This window comes from Rhopalosiphum maidis, chromosome 1, assembly GCF_003676215.2.
Source record: "Rhopalosiphum maidis isolate BTI-1 chromosome 1, ASM367621v3, whole genome shotgun sequence".
NCBI classification, from domain to species: domain Eukaryota; kingdom Metazoa; phylum Arthropoda; class Insecta; order Hemiptera; family Aphididae; genus Rhopalosiphum; species Rhopalosiphum maidis.
The window spans coordinates 17485548-17505414 of record NC_040877.1 but is presented as its reverse complement, the minus strand read 5'-3'; the positions used below and the strand labels follow the sequence as shown (position 1 = coordinate 17505414).

Sequence of the window (19867 nt, the reverse complement as noted above, 5' to 3'; positions counted from 1 at the left end):
TGCGTTGTAGTATAAGTATATAACCGTTTAGTATTATTGTGTGTATATAACATATGGTATTATTTTCTTATTGTGAATACGACCGTTTTTATTTTTTCTATCATTTGGCACCATCTCCGCTACTCTGCGGATGACCCATCCCTCTCGGCCACACTACTCAACCACGGAGCGTGTACGCGCGGGAATTTTTACGAGTAAGTAAACTACTTGTAACAGTTGTAACATAATATATGTACATAGCATATCTTCTTTCTCAAATCGCATATTATGTATCGTCATAACCGCGTTGGTGCCGCAACGTTCAAATAATAATGTGAGCATATTATTATCACCATCGTCATCAGCATCCACGTCTGTCCGGGCTGAGCGAAAACAGACAATTGGTTTATTGGGAATTCTGCAGTTTTAATATTAAATGTATTAACTACACATATTATGTACCTGAGGTCGATGTGACGGCGTTGCAATACACTCAATTGTTATATTAAACCGTACCATAAATAATACGTATATAATAAATAAGTATAAATATATATAATCCAATTATGTTCTTTTACATCCGTTTTGTGACGTTTTGTCTAATCGTTTAACCAGTCAAAAACAACATTTCGTTAACTTATGTATTGTACGAGTATAACATAAAGTATAATAATAATATATGAGACATGTCGTTTTCAGCGGTGGCGTGGAACAACCTGTGACGAATCGTGTCGCGTCCCCTATACTGTAATCCATACATTATTATAATAGTAGGTAACGTATGCGGCTGCAAGTCCGGAGAATAGTTTAATTATTGTCTCGGACTCTCGACGAGAAAACAGCGAAAACGGCACCTCCGGTGGAAATAAAATCGTTAAGTTGTCCCTATACGACGTCAGTTCGTCCATTGTATGTAAATAGTCCGGGACGGGCATAGTGCACGCGAAAAAAAATTGAAAAATAATTCACCTTCATTGTGTTTCGGATGAACGGGTCGCGGATGCTATCGGCTGTTGTGGCGGGAGACGGGGGTATGAAGTTTATATTATGTATTTATATATAAGTGAGATCGCAGATAACGAACAATATGTTATTGTGTATATTTTATTCTTCATTTTTTCCTCTCCTTATTATTTCGTAGCGTCCGAGTATAAGTACATGCCACACTGTATAATATAATATAATATAATAATATACATACAGTACGTGTATGTTGTTTTAGAGAAGAAGACGCCTCGAGCTCAGGGGCTATGTGCAGTGCGTGAACGGGGTATAATATAATCGTATGATAGCTCCAGGCTGAATTTGCATAATATTATATAATAAACCGCGACGAGGTCAATCGACCCTTCAGCTGTACCACCCTCTGACCATCATCACAACCCTGAATAGTGGAACTTCAAAACGCCACCAGAATGAACGATTAGTAAAATGCGTAAATTGCATGTATAAAGTCAGTTTTGTTTTACTCTATAAGCAAATCAGATGGATTTTCAACTTCCACGGGCACTGTTGTTATAGAGTTAAATTTTTATATAAGCTGTTATAATATTTTAATGTGACATAACATTTTTATAGCACCTATAATCTTGAGGTTTAATAATTAATAGTAGTACCTCGTGAATAGTAAGACCATATTATGCTTATTTATTTCAAAAATTAAAAAACATAATGTAAAAAAAAAAATGTTCGATTTATTCTTACAATCTAGCTGCATCACGTAGTAGATCTAATATAATATCTGCTAATGTGATGAATAAAAAAATAGAATTTCGATAAATGGGAATAGTCGGTTTTGTTTGTTAGACCATCCCAGAATGAGTGCCAGCAATCGAATAAGAATTTAAAATAAAGAAACAACATACTTTGTTATTACAATTAGAAGATCATATTATAATATGTACCTTAAAGTATTTAAATAATCTGAAAAATAGAACATTATGACAAGTTTGAAGATAAAGTATTACAATTTTTAATGGACCATTATCCCAAATATGAGTATAGTTTACATTTTTAATATTGCATCTTAGACCACTAAGATGCTACCTAATAATGTGTTTATGCGATAATGAAATTATATGCGACCGTGAATTATAATAGACAAGAAGTTATTCATGTATATCTTAATATAGTAATATACTAACATATTGTAAAGACGTAAACATTTTACATGACGATTTTCAACTAATTGCTTAAAATATGTTCCCGTCCCTATAATACTTTACACGTGTCCGTCTACCGGTATTTATATTTTATACAAATTACACAATACTACTGTCGATATTTCTTCTTGTACAGCATCAGTAAAATACGAACCCATAAATTCACTGAACCGATTTAGATGTACATAGTTCTTTTAAGAAAGCAGAGTGGTATTGGCAAACGAGATAAAACAAGCGACCGGTTATGCGTCGGACGATTAGAATATAATAATGGATTTCACTTAAAAAAAACCTGCTTTAAAGACATGACATATTAAAATACAACCAATATGCTTTATGCTTCAAAAAATCATGTTAAAACATCAAATAATTAACCATAAGTCCATTGGGTATAGATCCTATATTTCCACGATTAGGCTTATAAATTAAATTTCTTAAGAGTTTGATTTTGGTTTTTAAAAAACCGAATTATCACGACGCGTCATTCAGAGTTGTGTAATTGTATATAAATAAAAGTAATCTTGATTTATTAGGCACTCTGGTAACGCGCTTTAATTGATTTAGATTTTAATAAACATTACATTTGCGAAAAATAAACAAAACATATAGTTGGCTGCTATACACGTGGTTATAATACATAATGATGAAAATATACTCTGCACCGGTAACAATCTACAAACATCGCCCATATTGTTACACGGTTTTAAGGAGAAAAAAATCGAATTATAAAATTATAAAAATGTATAGTTACCTTATTATATTCAACGAGATGACATTGCCAAAATCGACGGAAAAGGTTAAAACATACATATACACAATATAATATAACAACGACACTAACTAATAAGATTCTTTGAGTAGCATATAAATATATATATGTACCTATTGCGTATATAATATTATTATTATTATTATTATACAGAGTACAATTATTATATTAGAGGAACTGCGAGATGACGATGTTTGTTCGCGTCTGGGACGGCATAATTATCTTCTTATTCAATTAGACCGAGGCCGTTTTTCTGTCTCTCGCCACTCGCCCCGAAGCCGTTTCTCTCTCTTTCTCCATACCATTTTTCCCCCGAGGCTTACACGGTCATTAGGCCAGTCATTATTGAATCAAACACGGGCCAAAACCATCATCAATCAACGGCAGACCCAATGAAGACGTATTTTTCCTCCGTTATATTATAGCAATAATGCGCACGCCTGTGTGAATCCGCTTGTCAGGCACCCAACCGCTTTTTTAACAATTTTTTTTTTTTTCATTTTTGGTTGAAGCGGCAAACGCATACAATAATAGTAACGATAACATGAAAAAAAAAAAACATTTGTTTAAATATTCTAAAAGCATTGACTGTGATGATCTATAAGCATACCTTGATCTCGTCCACATCGTCATTGCATCAGAAATTTATTATTTCATGGTTATTAATAATATAATAATAATTCAGATTTAGTACTAAAACAGAACTACACGGTGTTCACGAATAATTTACCCGGTTTATTTACTTTATAAGTACTCGTTTTAATGTTTTATAGACAAAGTGGTAAGTAATAAGTTTAGAAATACGTTAAATAACAACGTATAGTTCTCGATATAATGTACCTATGTAAACGGAAACAATAAATTGTTAACTTACTTATTAAGTATTTTATTTGTATATTTATTTATACATACGTATAATATTAATTTATGTATGAATACGAAACAACTTTATTATTTTTTTTAAGATAAATATGAAATTATAGATTTTACAATGATTTCAGAAAACGACCTAGAGACTTAAACGTCGCGTGTATACTATTCTTTAATATAATGTTTATTCAGTAGTACTAATAAATAAAATCTGTAGTCATTATTATTATATTAACTTATTTTTTTGCATGTAAAGAATATGCGTGCAAACCATAATGTCTGGTAATTTGATATTGACAGATACCTACACGTAAATAGCCGCCTACAGTATTTTCCTTCGTTATTGCATGCATCCTTATATTAAACTTATTAGTAACGCTATACTGTTTTTTGATTTTTCAGGAATTTCTTTAAGTTTTGAATTATAATTGTGTAAACTTAATAAGGCTCCATGAGGCATCAGTTAAATCTCGAAAAAATTCACACGAAAAGAATTTAATCTACAACATTGAAAATAAATACGATTATATACTTATATCTACAGGTACACTATATAATTTATTATTTCTCTAGAGCAGTATTAGCTGGATAATTTCTACATCTCGAATCAATCACTTGTTTAAATAGACTCAATTATTTCGACAAAACTGTCCCAGAGCGATAATATCTACAGAAAAAAACGAAATAGCTAGCCTAGTACATAAATTATGAAAATAAAATATTTCAATAGTGTAGTCCTTTCAAATAATACGTAATTGTATAAAATGTATACGTTTTAGCTATCTCACTTGAATACTTGATTTAACAAAATAGTGGTAAAATACAAATTAATATTTTATTTACATAATTTCTGTAATTATACGAACAATATATAATTTACCAATATTATTCCAATCATATAAAGATGACAAAGGTACACGTTTATCAGGTGGAAAAAAATAGTGAAATAACGTAAATAAATTTGGATACGATTACCATATTATAAATGTGCGACGCGTATTGTTTAGTATTGACACACGTACTTCTTACACACACATAAAAAAAAATAATATAAAATACGATACTGTATTTAATATTCCGTATAATTATTGGCTCGTGTCGATGTTCGTCGAGCATTATAATCACCAAATTTACGGAAAATAAGTAAATGTATAAAACCTACAGCCGATTCTAAATGAACAATATCACGAATCGTGACTATATAATGGCTATATAATATTCTAATATACTTGCAGCACACACGTAGTCTCGTGTCGGACACGAGACATCAGAAAAAAAATAATATATTAGTAAATAGTTACCTAATATATAAAACGCGTGTTGCTATTATAATATTGTATACAATATAACGTTATCATCGTGTGGATAACAATAACCAAATTAAAACGACATTTAAGCCGTTCGTTTTCGGGGTCCTAATGCCTACGTGGGTGGAATTATATTGTTTTCGGAATTGGGTTTCCAACATATTTGCGGTGGACCGCAGAGCCGGGAGGGCAGACCGGTTCGGCGCGCGATCAAACGCGCGCGGCGAAACAACAACACCCCGGCAACCATAAAAATAATAAAAAAAACAACCGAAATAATAATAATAATAATAATAATAACTCGCACACGTATATTATAATATTACTATAATAGTAATAATATCATCACGGGAAATAAAAATACGATTATTTTATATACCTATACCTATTCGTATATTATGTAATTTAATATCTACACATACAAACTACAGTATTATGTACCTTTACGGATGATAATTCAAATGATAAACTACCCGAAAATATAAATTCGCCTCCGCGCAGTAAGCAGTAGATGATACAGGTGCTAATGGATTGTATACATAAAATAAAAGAGTAACACGAGTCTGAGAGCTACTGAATATGTACTACGACGGACTAGCTCGCGAGCGCGTGCGCCAGATAGGTAAACTAAGCGTAGGACTCGTGGGAACCACTTGTGGCGATGTATACCAAGGTCGTGTGATGGCGGCGGATTCAGCGGACGGTATCGATTACCGCACACGCACACACACACACACATATACACGCAAACGCCAACTGTTGGCGAAAATAAACTTCTCTGCGAGCCTCGAGGGTCCCGGGAAGCAAGTATCGCACGCTCATCTGAAACGCCATTAGCGGTTTACGATGAAAAAATAAAACCACAGATATTTACCGCTCTTAATATACCTATACATAATAATATTATATACCTACGTTTTATTTTATTTTATTTGAATTACAATCCGAGTCTTTTGCGAGTAGGCTATGGCTGCATTATTATAATATATTATTTCCCTACGCCGAAGATTTATTATCATATCGCATAACGGATGTTGTTAAACCGCCTGTTTATAAAGTCGTCATTATTATTATTAATATTAACTATATATATACGCTGCAACATGAAACGGCTTTAATTATTTTACGCTAACGATATTATAATATGCTGCCCAAATATGTTCGTGTCATATTATAATATATATTATCAATCGTCCAGCGACCAGCTATATTATCGTGTGTATACAGTATACTTAATATAAATGGGTACGATTTATAAAATTAGTATTTTAAACGAGGCTGACCTTAAATATGTCTAATTCTTGTTGATAATTATTTCCTAACCTAGAAGGAACGGGTAGGTGTATAGTTTTGCTATCTCAGAAATATGTCTAAAGAGCAAAAGGGATTTTTTTTATTACAATTAGTTACAAACATTTGTACTTAAGGATAAGTGTACCAATTATTGCAATCTCTATATTTTACGGTCACTTTAATATTTTAGTTTACCTTTTAGTTTTAAACTTTTTATTTTTTTGTCCGATATAGCTGAATAATTATCATGTATTATACATAAACTACGTATATAATAAAATGATTAAAAACGTATATAACATGTTAATTAATTTTATTGATTACTAATTATCGACTAGTAAAATAGTTGTTAATAATCAAAATAATATTGAATTTTATTTTTCATTATACACAAACATTTCCTTTTTTATAGATAGATAATTTCCACGGTTCATTTTTCACCCGATTTGTATGACGCGCGTATTACATAGGCAATAGGCATAGATCAATACATGTATAGATTTAACCTAAACTACACACAACACCGCGTACAATGTACCTACGTATTATATTATAATGTCAACGGGAAACTCGGCGGGATATTCCATATGCGTTACACTGCCGCGTTGATGGAAACTCTTATACGGCGGCGGTGACCAAAGAGTCGAAGGAGCCAATGTAAGTGTGTACATTCAATAACAATAATAATATATGTGCGCACGTTAAATTGATGTATATACACGCGGGACGTCTATAAAGTACGCGCTAGCAGTAGTCCAGGCCCAGCGAATTTTATTGGCACGCGGCAATCATAAAAATCAATAGTCTCGCGCGACGTCCATACGTTAGTCAGCCGCCGCCGCGTGTATAATAATGCAACTACGGACGTTCGAGCCCGCGCGATCGAGCGGGCCTGCGTGCTGTGAGCGTATGGAAATGTGAAGGCTCATTACGGTCTGAAGATTTATTGGCGGTCGGGACGCACCGCGGCCGCCGCGTCAAACTGTTGATTAATTACGACCGGACCATTGTGGCGGCGGTGGTGGCTCTTCTTCCTCTTTTCCACCGCCACCGCCGCATTCCCAGATCCGATGAAATCCTTTAAAGTATAATGTGTGTGCGCGCATGTAAGGTGTATTTATATGAATATATATGTATATATATATATATATATATGTAAATATATACCACGTTCAGAGTATATACACAATAACGCAGTGCTGAAAGAAAACAGCAGATATTATATCATAGTGACAATTCAAAAAACCTGTCTCTCGGTAAGTCTTTAATCAACACTTTGAAGTTTTGAACGAATGACAGATTTTATTTTCGATTTATATTAAAATGTTTATATGCATGTACAAATATAAAATAAAAACTACTATTAATTGTCACGACAGCACATGCTCAATATAAAAAGGTGAATATTATACAATGGATTATAGTTATTAGGTATTTCTATTTATTTATTTCATTGGTAAACGTATAGGCATACGTTAACATACACATTGTCTCGATTATATGTTTATATTATATTACATGCTAGGTATAATATAATATTATAATAATATATATCAAAACCCTTGGAGTTCAATATAATACAATCAGGTACATATCTATTATTTCAATAATTAATTCATATCATTACAGGTTGGAGAAAAGTAAGACATAGGTTTTATACGATCATCATTCAAATACAAGAGTCAATACGAATTTCCAGTAAAATTACGATTATATAATAATTTAATAGAAAACATAGTTTGTGCTAAAACCGTTTTAACTTTTAATTACAAAAGTACAACAACGCACCAATTATATTAATAACTATATTAAGACTCTCTCTCTCTCTCTCTTTCTCTCTATACACATATATATAGTATTATTGATAAGTTATCAACTATAACGTATAAAAAAATCCTACCTTGTTGAAAGTAGTTGGCTTTCCGGACGTACACACACACCAGGGCCATAAGTTGCAACTGCGACAACCGTTGCCTCGTGGACGGCGGCAATGGTAGTAGGTCCCGGAGGTTAGCGATCTCTGCATTGATGAGATCCCTCCGAAGCTTGCTCGCTCCTTTAGTGGACTTGGTCGCGTCGAACCTGTTTATACAAACATTATAAAAATATAGATTAAGTTATGTTTAAATTATATAAATTATTTTATTCTAAACTTTGAACAACGATTTTCAGTGCACTTAATACCTAAGGAAACGATTCATAAAGTTTACATTGTATGTAAGTGTCAGATGTATCAATTACTTTGGCAAGATTCCACACAAAGTCGGCATGTATTTTGATTACTATTGCCTTAAGTGGCCAGAAATTTCGCTGCCGACTAAGGTAGATATAGAAATATACAAATTCGTAATAGAATACGTTTAACAATCCAATCCTATCTATAGAATAATATAATTTAATAATATTATATTACCTATAACGACGGGTAAAAACAACAATAACGACGACACGATTATAAGATAATAATAACATAATAACTTGTATTATAATATAATACAATAAAATAACCACGTCGTCGCAATAAGTACGCCTACGACGTGAAACGACGTCTTAATTAAATCCTCCCCCTGGCGGCGGCGAGTTCGTAATCTATCGATTGATACCGCACGGTCGTTTGTGTATATATTATTATTTTATTATAATATCCTACCAAACGCATACATCGAGCTTAAGCGATTTAATACATTATATATAAATATACACACACAGACACTTTATACAGTATGTACATTATATCACCTTGGGGCCGGGGCCGCCGGCCGGTATTTTGTACCAGCGCGTGCGACTACGGCGACAGCGGACGTGCAGGTACATTATCCGCGCGACCCACGCGCGCTTGTCCGGTCTCGACGATATCTCCGAGATTATTATAAATATAGGCCGTTGCCGATTAATGGCGTAAGATAACAACGATAGATATAACACTGCCGCTGGCCTCCGGCGGCGTCGCGTCTATTATGATAAAAAAAAAAACATCCCGTGGAAAGTTTGCGCGAATACTCGCGGGTAGGTGCGTATAGTGCACGGTGTTATACTGTTATTTCCACCACGCTGCGCGTATTGGCGGCGTTGGTTTTTTTTTTTTTATTAATGTTATTCTTCCGGCAGGTAAAAAAATAAATAAAAAAACCCAACAATCGTCTTGCACAACCGAATTTGAATATTACAATAGTGTATAAACCCGTCGCGCGAGGTTCATTGTAATTTAAATTACCCCTGACGAAAGGTTTTATAATACTGTAGATTAGTGTATATTACTGCACTATAATATATTGGTGTGTATTGTGTTTACATCCGTTCGGGCAGAAATATCACGTAGTCCATACGTATACGTTCAATATTATTATATTATAATTTAATAAACGTTACTCATTAAATCGGTCCAAAGGTCATGCGTGTAACTATATAAATTTATTACACATTTACACTCCACGTTTCTACACACCCCCGTCAACATTGTTCAGTGTGCCTATGGTTAGGTGTTACGATACAATATTGTCAATATGTACTTGTATTTTTGTATATATTACGGGTAATACTCGTATATGCTAACATTTGGACAATGTCGATATTATCTGGATAATATCGACATTAGCTATACATTATCATTAACTACTATGAATGTTATACAATTTTGGCTGATGTTAATATCGACCGGTTAATATGATATTAGCCAAGAATGTTTAAATAACGTCTCATGATGCATGAGATAAAATAATTTTAAATTATTAACAATATTAAATATATTTAAGGCACAGTTAATAATATGAGTTTTTTTAACGAGTTACCCACTAATGATACAACATAAATATTAAGTATTTTATTTTATATTTTAAATTTATAACTTCAAATATTATTTTAAGTATAGAATTCGAGTTTTATCCTTTATTATTACAAGACATTTTCAATTGCCAAAAATGCTAGAGGATTTACACTTACATCTAGCGCTATCAAAAACTCTATAACTTTTAGTATTATCCAATATTGATATAGGTTGACATTGACATTATTCGGATAATTTTGATATTTCATTAATAAATATTTTAAATATATTTTAATATTTTTTCTATTATAATTATTTGTTGGCACATGCCACATACAACATCATGTTTATATATAAATGAAAAATTACACATTGGCCAAAACCTGGCTAATGTCGACATTATTTATTTTTTAACATACATAATATATGTGCATGTGTGATGGCTGTATATTATAAAGCCATTGTAACATGAAACATTTCACGAATTAATATCCAAGGCGTTGTATATAACTGTATTCAAATAAATATAATTAGTAAATTATCAAATTATTTAAGATATTCGTCATATTATATATTATAAACTATAAAGAATGTTTATACATTATATGTATATACTTATAAATGGCTTTTCTTCCCAAATTTTTGTTCTTAATTTATTTCAAATTCAAACATATAATATGACTAGTGAGCGCGTTCGCACATAATAATATAGGATATAACACTTCAGACACCATCATATAGATAAATATATACTTATATATAATATATATATTATATTATTAAGTTTCGTTATGTTAGAATGAAGTGTTGTCACTTGTCAGTCTGTAAACCATTTGATGAGCAGTTTAATATAGTACATGCTTATAGATACACACACACACACACATATATATATATATATATATATAACGTTTGTAACTTTGTAAGGGAAAACGCGTTTTGAGTTTGCATATATATTGTTATATTAATATATAATAACCTACATATTATTAAATTATATGCAGAAAAATAAAAAATATATAATATAGGTAGGTATAACAAATTGCAATTAAAAAAAAACGATTGAAAAATCGAAAATATCGGTACCTATCCACCAATGACAGACACGACAATGACGCGTGTTTGTGTGTGTGTGTGTATGTATGTGTTTAAACATTGTATACATATACATATTATACAGTCGGACCAGTCGGTTCTTATATTAGATCCACGGGTTGTGGCGACGGCGGTGATAGGCCCGAGTAAAATATGTTACGCGTGTTTTTATATAAATTTTAAATTACGTGCAGACGTCAACGAGCTAGGACATCAATAGCGGTAAGCAGCAACAGCAGCAGCATCACAGACCAGTCTTATTATAAATGCTGTCGTCGTCATTCAGCGCACACTCTCACACACGCGGCAACAGTGCGTAAGAAGCGCACGTGAATCATTTTCTCAGCGTGTTATTCGTCATTGTCAATCTCGGGGCCATTGTGGAAAAATGTCATCGGGGCGTGTGCGTCACGCCGCAAATTTTGCCTCGTTATAATGTTATTATTATATCACAATCCAACATTGCGGGTATAATATTATCATGTCCTGTCTACTTATTATATTGTTATTATGACTCATTTCTTTGTACATGCACGGTGCGATCAGGTATTCGCGTCACACGAATGCAAGTTTCGCACGGTGTTTGCGTGGTCCTCGTACGATTTTCGAAAAACAAATTTCTGATCACCCCGTATAAATACATATATTAATTGTATACCCGTCGATATGACACAACCACCACCGGCGGCCTGACGCGTACCATACAGCAAAAATATTCTCATTGCGACACGACAGTGTTTGCACAATATTTGAAAAACAAATAATACGCGCGTATAAGTGTGCTTATACAACGACTCATCATGTAGATATATAGGTACACAAATTTACTTCAAAACCAATACGGTATATATGCGACTTATACTTGGTGTTTGGGTAGGTTCCTCGTACATATAATATTAAATTCCGATTGCCGTGCTGCAGTGCAGCAGCAGTAGCAGCGTGTTTCCCACGACCACTCGATCACACGCCGAATATTCGACAACTCGCGGGGGCAATATAATAAACATATTCTATACCGGAATTATCACGTATACATACATATATAGACATATAGTATATGCACTATAGTCTGTTTGCGTTTAGGTACACATATATTTATATATATATATATATGTGTGTGTGTGTGTGTGTGTGTAATATAATAATGTATATATATATATATAATAAACTACGATGCCCGTAAATATGACGCGACTCGCTGTATTATGGGTACACCTTATATATAAATATATATTATAATATACACACACACTACGGGAGCAGTGACTATAGCCATGGGGCGAATGGAACAGTGGGAAATCATCGTCGGGCTACTGTGTAGAATGTATAAAAGTATGTTATAATGTGTTAAGTGTTGAACCGTATAAATAGTCATTTTGCCCCAGCGCATATGTATATATATATATATATTTATCATAATACTTGTATGTACGTTATTATTATTTCAACGTCCGTTTATGTTCTAACGTGTATATTATTACCTATATGTAGTTGTTTTTTCCCATTTTTAGACGTGAAAAGCGTCTATTGATATTATATATATATGTATATTGTATATAATATAATATGTAATATATACGTATGAGTTTATACTCATAAATATGATCTACTCATTCGGACTTATTAAATCTATGTAAATGCATCCGTAGTGTACGTAATAATAACAATAATAATAATATGGCCTGCGAGATAAATTTCATGCAAATTTCACGTGACTCACGTATGAAATATGCGCCGTATACAAGATTATAAATTTTGATTATGAATGTGCGGTACCTATTTACCGCATCAAAATAAATGCGTTATAACGCGTTGATGTTTTTCTTCTTTTCTTTTGAGTATAATGAACCCGTTCAGAAAAATAATTGTCACATGTCATGTATCTATACGACCGGGCCACGGTATCGGGGCATAATTTTGAACGCGATAAAGACTTAAACGCTGGAATAGTTGACGTCGTGGACTTGTGTACACATAATAATATATAATAAATTCAATAATCAGTAGATCAAGTATTATTGTAGAGCAAACATAGACTATGAATATTATTCAACTCGTAATATATATTTATATACATAGCTAAGTTAGAATCTATAATACCGTTTAGCCTAATCTTTAATATATATATATATATATATATAGGTTCAATGTTATACAGGTACGTTTTGATTAATATCAGAGCAAATGACGGCACCGACTCCGGGATCAAACAATACTATGATTTCCCATGGTAAACCGCAAGACGAAAGACGGGAATGTGGCTGTCATCATTATCTTACGATACGTCAACATGACTTAAAAAAAGAACAGCGACCAACTATTCTACACAGAAGTTAATCGAATTATGTAAACATAAATAAACTGGAAAATAATTTTAAAATACATTTTCTCCTTCATTTATATTTTTATTTGTATGCGAATGATTTATGATTATGTCGACCGAATTCGAAAAAAAAAACAATATTTATGCGTTCAGTTACACGTAATAAAACATTTTAAAACTCATGTATGTGACGATAAAAAAATTACATGTCAACATACATTACGATCCGCTACAGCAACCATGCAGACGTTTTCATATAATTTTAGTACCCGTGTACAAAATATATTATGTACGTATACCTATGTATATTATATGCGAATCACAATAATAATAATATTAATGAATCACGTGTCACATTATTTGTATTCTTGGTAAGAATAATGAATTATTATTTACATAATTAATGTGTTTAAATATATGGTATTAATTTTTCCATAATTTTATAAATCTCTCGATAAATAAAAATAATATCCAACACTATGTTTTTATATAGTAACAAAATTAAGTATACGTTTCAAGAAAATACAATATTCTATAATAATAGTTTTGTTCATTGACTTGTATGCACGTAGTTTTCGCTTATTTTTTCTTAATTATATACATATAGAAATAAATAAGGTTACAATTTAAAGAAAATATAATAAGCAATAAAAAAAGACATCCTCTTTTATTAAAAAAAAGAGGATGGACTAGGGAATTAAATTGATTTATTGCGAAATCGAATACAAAAACTAAGTATATGGTTATAATTTATAATTCAGGTAGATGTAGTATATACCTGCCTACTCGGCTACTATTAGAAGTTAATATGTATAGTATTTAAAATACGGCGTTATACATAATACATTATATTTTAGAGTGCGAATACGTGTATCGAACAAAATCCAGTAATGAGTGTACGGATGATGTTCGATATGCGATGGTCCGGCGGAAGCGTATATTATTTTAGCTTAGGCAAGTCATATGATAGGTACAATATACCTAGTAATAATAATATGTATATTCTGAGACCTCGATGTGCGGCCTCCACCCAGCTGGACGAATAGTCGGGAGGGAAACCCAACGGGCCACGACTGTGTTCGGAGATGGTGTATGTGCCTATATAATATAATAACGACGCACGGTAATATACGTGTGGCCGGTCAGAGATTTACACGGATATGTACGCGAATACGTGTTAAGATAACGCGACCATGATGTATAGATACACGAGATACGTATATTATATAATGCATATATGTTGGGTGATACCGATATATATATATATATATACAAGTAATAATACCGAGTCAGTTGCGGCGACGGGGTGAACACACAAACAAAAAAAAAAAAAAAAAAAAATCATAAGAAAAAAGAAAGCAGGCGAATATAAGTGCTCGCGCGTATTACTTATTTTGTCGTCTGATTTAACGCCTTGTAATGCGTAGATATAAATATAGCCGCTTAAACGGCCGTCGGGGCACCAGAGATGACAACGTCGCCGACGACGAGATGGTTGTAGGTATATAAATAAACGTATTTATATTTTCGCGTTGTAAGACCGCGTATTGTAATAAACGTCCCGCGTGTATAATTTAATGGCAGACCGGATGAAATTAAAGGAGCTTTAGTAAGACAAACGGCGTGTAAAAGTCACCTCTATATATCTATATATATATATATATTATGTATACGTATATTGTATATATTATAAACTGGCAGGCGCGGATGCGTCAGATATATATTACGGTATAGGTATAATGTGTACAACGTGCGGTACGAGCAATAATAACCACGATAATGTACAATATAATATTCACCCGAGTAAATTTCATACTTCTTATACGTACACTCGCGCGCGTTTTTACACATCACACGTATAATAATATAATATACGTTTATATTATATAATAATAATAATAATATGCACATTGCACACGATGGTCGTACCTGTATATATATATGTATACAAGCCCATAATATTATATTATAACATATAGGTATAGTAATACTTCGTTCGCGTGCGCGCGCCGCTCGTCCGTTGATTTGTAAACGCGGATTATATAGAACTCGGGCTTGTTTATGTGACACGGCCGATTGAAAGATTAAACTATATGACTCGGGTGCGATAACGATACACGTAATATCATACATATTATACCAGTTTTCTGGTTGGCTCATACAAATAATAATAATAATATAGTGGCGCGACGGTGCACGTTTGATTTACGGGTTGACGCGATCGGGCGAAATATCAACGGACAACGCGATGACGACTGCGGACGATAAGGCAGGACAAATAATAATAATAAAAAAAAAAATCAACAAGTTTATGGGTTTGGATGTTATTGCGTTAGATACTTTACTACATTCTCGTACATTATGCCAATACAATATTAAAGTATAGATAAATAAAAACATATTAGAGGTTAAAAGTTTGGAATTTCGTAACAAAGTGCCTTCCGATTAAATTCGATTCGATAGACATATAGACTATAATACTACTATATGGTGTAGCGTGCGCGCGTTAGTCGTTTAGCGTGTTTTTATTCCTGTCAAACGAGACCGCGATGTCCGTCCGTCTACGGCTGGCTGTCGGCCGGGTCTAGTATGCGTGAAATAAACTCGTGAAAAACATCGATGTGCGTGCAAGAGATGGTCGGTCACGGACGAAAGAAAGAATAGGCAGCACATCAGATGGAATCCACTGTACGTTGTAATATTGTTATCAATAACGATTTGATCAACGCGCGTATTTCCCAACTACTATATAATGAAATATTATCATTGTTATGACTTATATTATAAGTTAAAAAACTAGTCACTTCGGCGGCCGTGGAAAATTACATCATTATAAAAATAAATAATAGATTATTGGCCTTTAGTGTCTCTGCTTTTTAATTTAGAACAACTCCCAATAGATTTAATAAATATTATAATTTATAATATTTCTTAAACATTTTTTTATTGCATTGTTCATTATTTATAAACACCTCCAAAAATCGTGTTTTTTTGGTCACAAAACAAAGTGTACATTTGTATTGTATACAATGTAATAAAATATAGGCACACCTAATATGTATGTCATAATGTAAAAAATATTTAATTAACAATAAATTTCAAATATTTTCGTTTTCTTGTGGATTTATTTGATGTATCTAAGTAATATTTATTAAATTAAATAGTCAAATAACCTCATTATTAATTATCGTGAGAAAATATTTATATGTTACAGTTTTTAGGGTAAATATCAAATATTTAAATCCACTCAATGCTAAATAATTATCTAACCTTCAACATATCTATAAATAATTCTCCAATTGTTTTAACTACCGTTTTATTGAAATTAAGTAGTATGCAAGTTATAGATTGAAATATTTTTACTGCTTCAAAACTTGATAGAGGATACAAAAAACAAACATCATTGTGAAACCAATACATCGACATACGATTCACTAGAAATTTAAAAAAAAAAATACTTTATAAACCTCTTGTTAAGCAAACGTTTAATAAAACTATTAATTAAAGTAATGATAAATATTGTTTTATTTTATGTAAAAATAAAAATAAACTTCATGTGAAACATGTATAAACATAAAATTCTGACAGTCGACAGACATAAGTTTGCGCATATAAGCTTCGAGCAATTTAACGTTGTGATCACGCAGACCTATTAATAAGGATAATAGATGGGTATATTTATTACCATTTTTTTTAAATCGCTTTCAGAAACTTATATTCTATATTAAAAAATAGTTGAAAATATGTTTTTATATGTGTTATATTATTATGTACTGTTGTACGCTTATACTGTAACTTTCAAAAGTTGTAAGAAAATACATCATAGTATTAAAATCATAATTATTTTGATCTTTGTATTGACACATTTATAAGGTCGTATTTTATATTGCATAATAGTGTTCATAATGTACAACATAAACATTAAAACATACGTATATGCAGGACTTATTAGAGGTTTACTTGTAATAATTATAGCCTATATAAGTATTAAGTATACACATGAAAATATTGGTGTAAATTATATGTCATGTATACAGCTGTTATTATACAAAAATGGCAATATTGAGTATATGTTAACTAACATAAGTTCCTGTTGTCTTCTTATGAAAAATATGTTCTTTGACTATATTATTATTATTAAAATGGTAAATGTATTATTATAATATATTGCTACTCATCGTGAAAGTATATAATGATACGAAAATAATATTGAGTAGTAGATAATTATTATTAATAACAATAATAACACATTATAGACAGTATGAGTACCTAGCAAAGAAAAAAAAATTAAAAAAAATACTTGAGAAATATGCTACGATGTGGTATGGTAATGACTATTTCATATATTATAATACCTAAATAAACCGATAATATATTTATGTCGATAAAAATTACAGATGATTTTCATAACATGTGCCATAGTATTGTCAACAGCAACGTGGCGCCTTGCCTGAAGGAAATTATTCATATTATATTGATGATTGAAATTTAAAATCACGATTTTAAACATTTAATTTAATTAATGCGTATCCCGCTAAATATTACTATATCTTTTGTTTTCAATTAAATACTATTTTTGCTTTGTATAAATAGTTCAAACCAAGAATTTTTAAAAATCAATGTCATATCAATTATGAACTTGCGTAACATATTTTAAAGAATGAAAACAAATAACATTCATATTTTCAGCTTCAATAGAATTATATAAATATTAGAATCTATAAACAATCAATATTTAGGGTTACATCAATTATATGTATTTCCGCAGATAACAAACGATATAAAATATTAAGTTAGACAGGCTGGTACGAAGATCGATTGTATTCAATTGAATGATCTGAACACCACCACGGGGTTGTATGAAAAATAGGGAATTTTATTATAGAAAAACTTCGTTTTAAACCGTATTGACATAAGAGTGAAGGAAACGAATAATATCTGTGAAGAAAAATTGAAAACAATAAGATACAAAAATAAAATTACAAAACTTATTAAAATTAGGTATGAGTTTACAAAAATAAATATTATCCTTAATGTACAATGTGTAAGCATTGCATACGCACAATTGTATCCCCTCTTCGTTCTATATTGGCAATTTTCTAAGCTGTGCAACCCGCATTTAACTTTGATATAATACGTACCTACTAATGCCATTTCTTCCTTTCCAGAATGGAGTCTGTACGTATAGGTGCTCACACATAATATACTTTACACGTATGCACAAATATGTTTTTTTCGTTTTTGATGACATAATGAAAGCACATACTACAAACTTATTACGCGTTATTGTTAGCAATTATGTTAGCAATTATCCGTTAACCACGAAATTCCATAATATTCTAACTATGTAATAATCATACAAGCATACATTTATCGTAACTACGGTTAACACACAATAACGGATTATTGTTTTTTTCTATACTATACATATATCGCTCAAGTTATGTGTCTCCTTTTGTTCTAAAAAAACGTCCTACACAGGACGCACCGCGTCGATATTATGTTCATTGCTCCTGTACAATGTACATTGAACAGTTCGTATTAATGTATAAAAATATGAAATAATAATATCGTATGCGTACAATTACGTACAATTAATAAAAGCAAAAAATAAGTGACGGGTTTCTTGTTTTGGTTAATTTTTTACTGGATCTAAATCAAACGTTCTAGTAGTGAAAAAAAATAAACTTTTTATCTGTTTTCATATGTTATACATTTATAGGCTTATTATATATATAATGCAGTACTATACTATATAGCTGTGAATAATAAATACTATTTGTTCATTTTCCAATTCAGATTCTTGTCCGTTGAAAAGGTCAAGAATATACATACATAAATATGTGACAGGTTCACCGGATAAAATACATTTAGGTACGCCTTAGTGCCTTACCCTACATATAAATCGAAACAAATGTATTCTTTAATTTAGTCACCCCGCTCGTTTCGCATATAATTGTATCGTAATATATATATATATATATATACGCATTTCTTGTGTGTATGGTGTATTCGTGTATTACGTTTACAGGTACCTAGGTACCTATTTATACACTAATGTTTTGTGCATACGCCATGTGAATATCAGGACCACTTGGTGTGATATCGGAGACTGACCATATCTTCGCGTCAGTCTGAATGGGTGTAATATTCATTGAATCGCAGCCAAATCACCGTCGAAACGTAATGGGAAAAATCACGTATATGTTTAATGTATATTCTGTCTGCACTGTGTCATTTAGAGTATCCATATAACTATATCGGATAAACCGTTTATGTATGCAGTTGCCGTTTGAATTATGGACT

The 19867-nt window shown here is 31.8% G+C and overlaps 1 protein-coding gene across 2 annotated transcripts in view; it reads right to left on the bottom strand.

Moving 5' to 3' along the window:
• Positions 1–19867, bottom strand: part of LOC113558248 — a 120057-nt gene that overhangs the window by 82710 nt on the left and 17480 nt on the right. For both annotated transcript variants that reach the window (XR_003405611.1, XM_026963729.1), the window contains exon 2: positions 8281–8462. Coding sequence is in view for 1 of the 2 variants with exons in the window: in XM_026963729.1 (XP_026819530.1) it covers positions 8281–8462 (182 nt within the window). In the remaining variant the exon portion in view is untranslated. The remainder of the gene's footprint in view (positions 1–8280; positions 8463–19867) is intronic.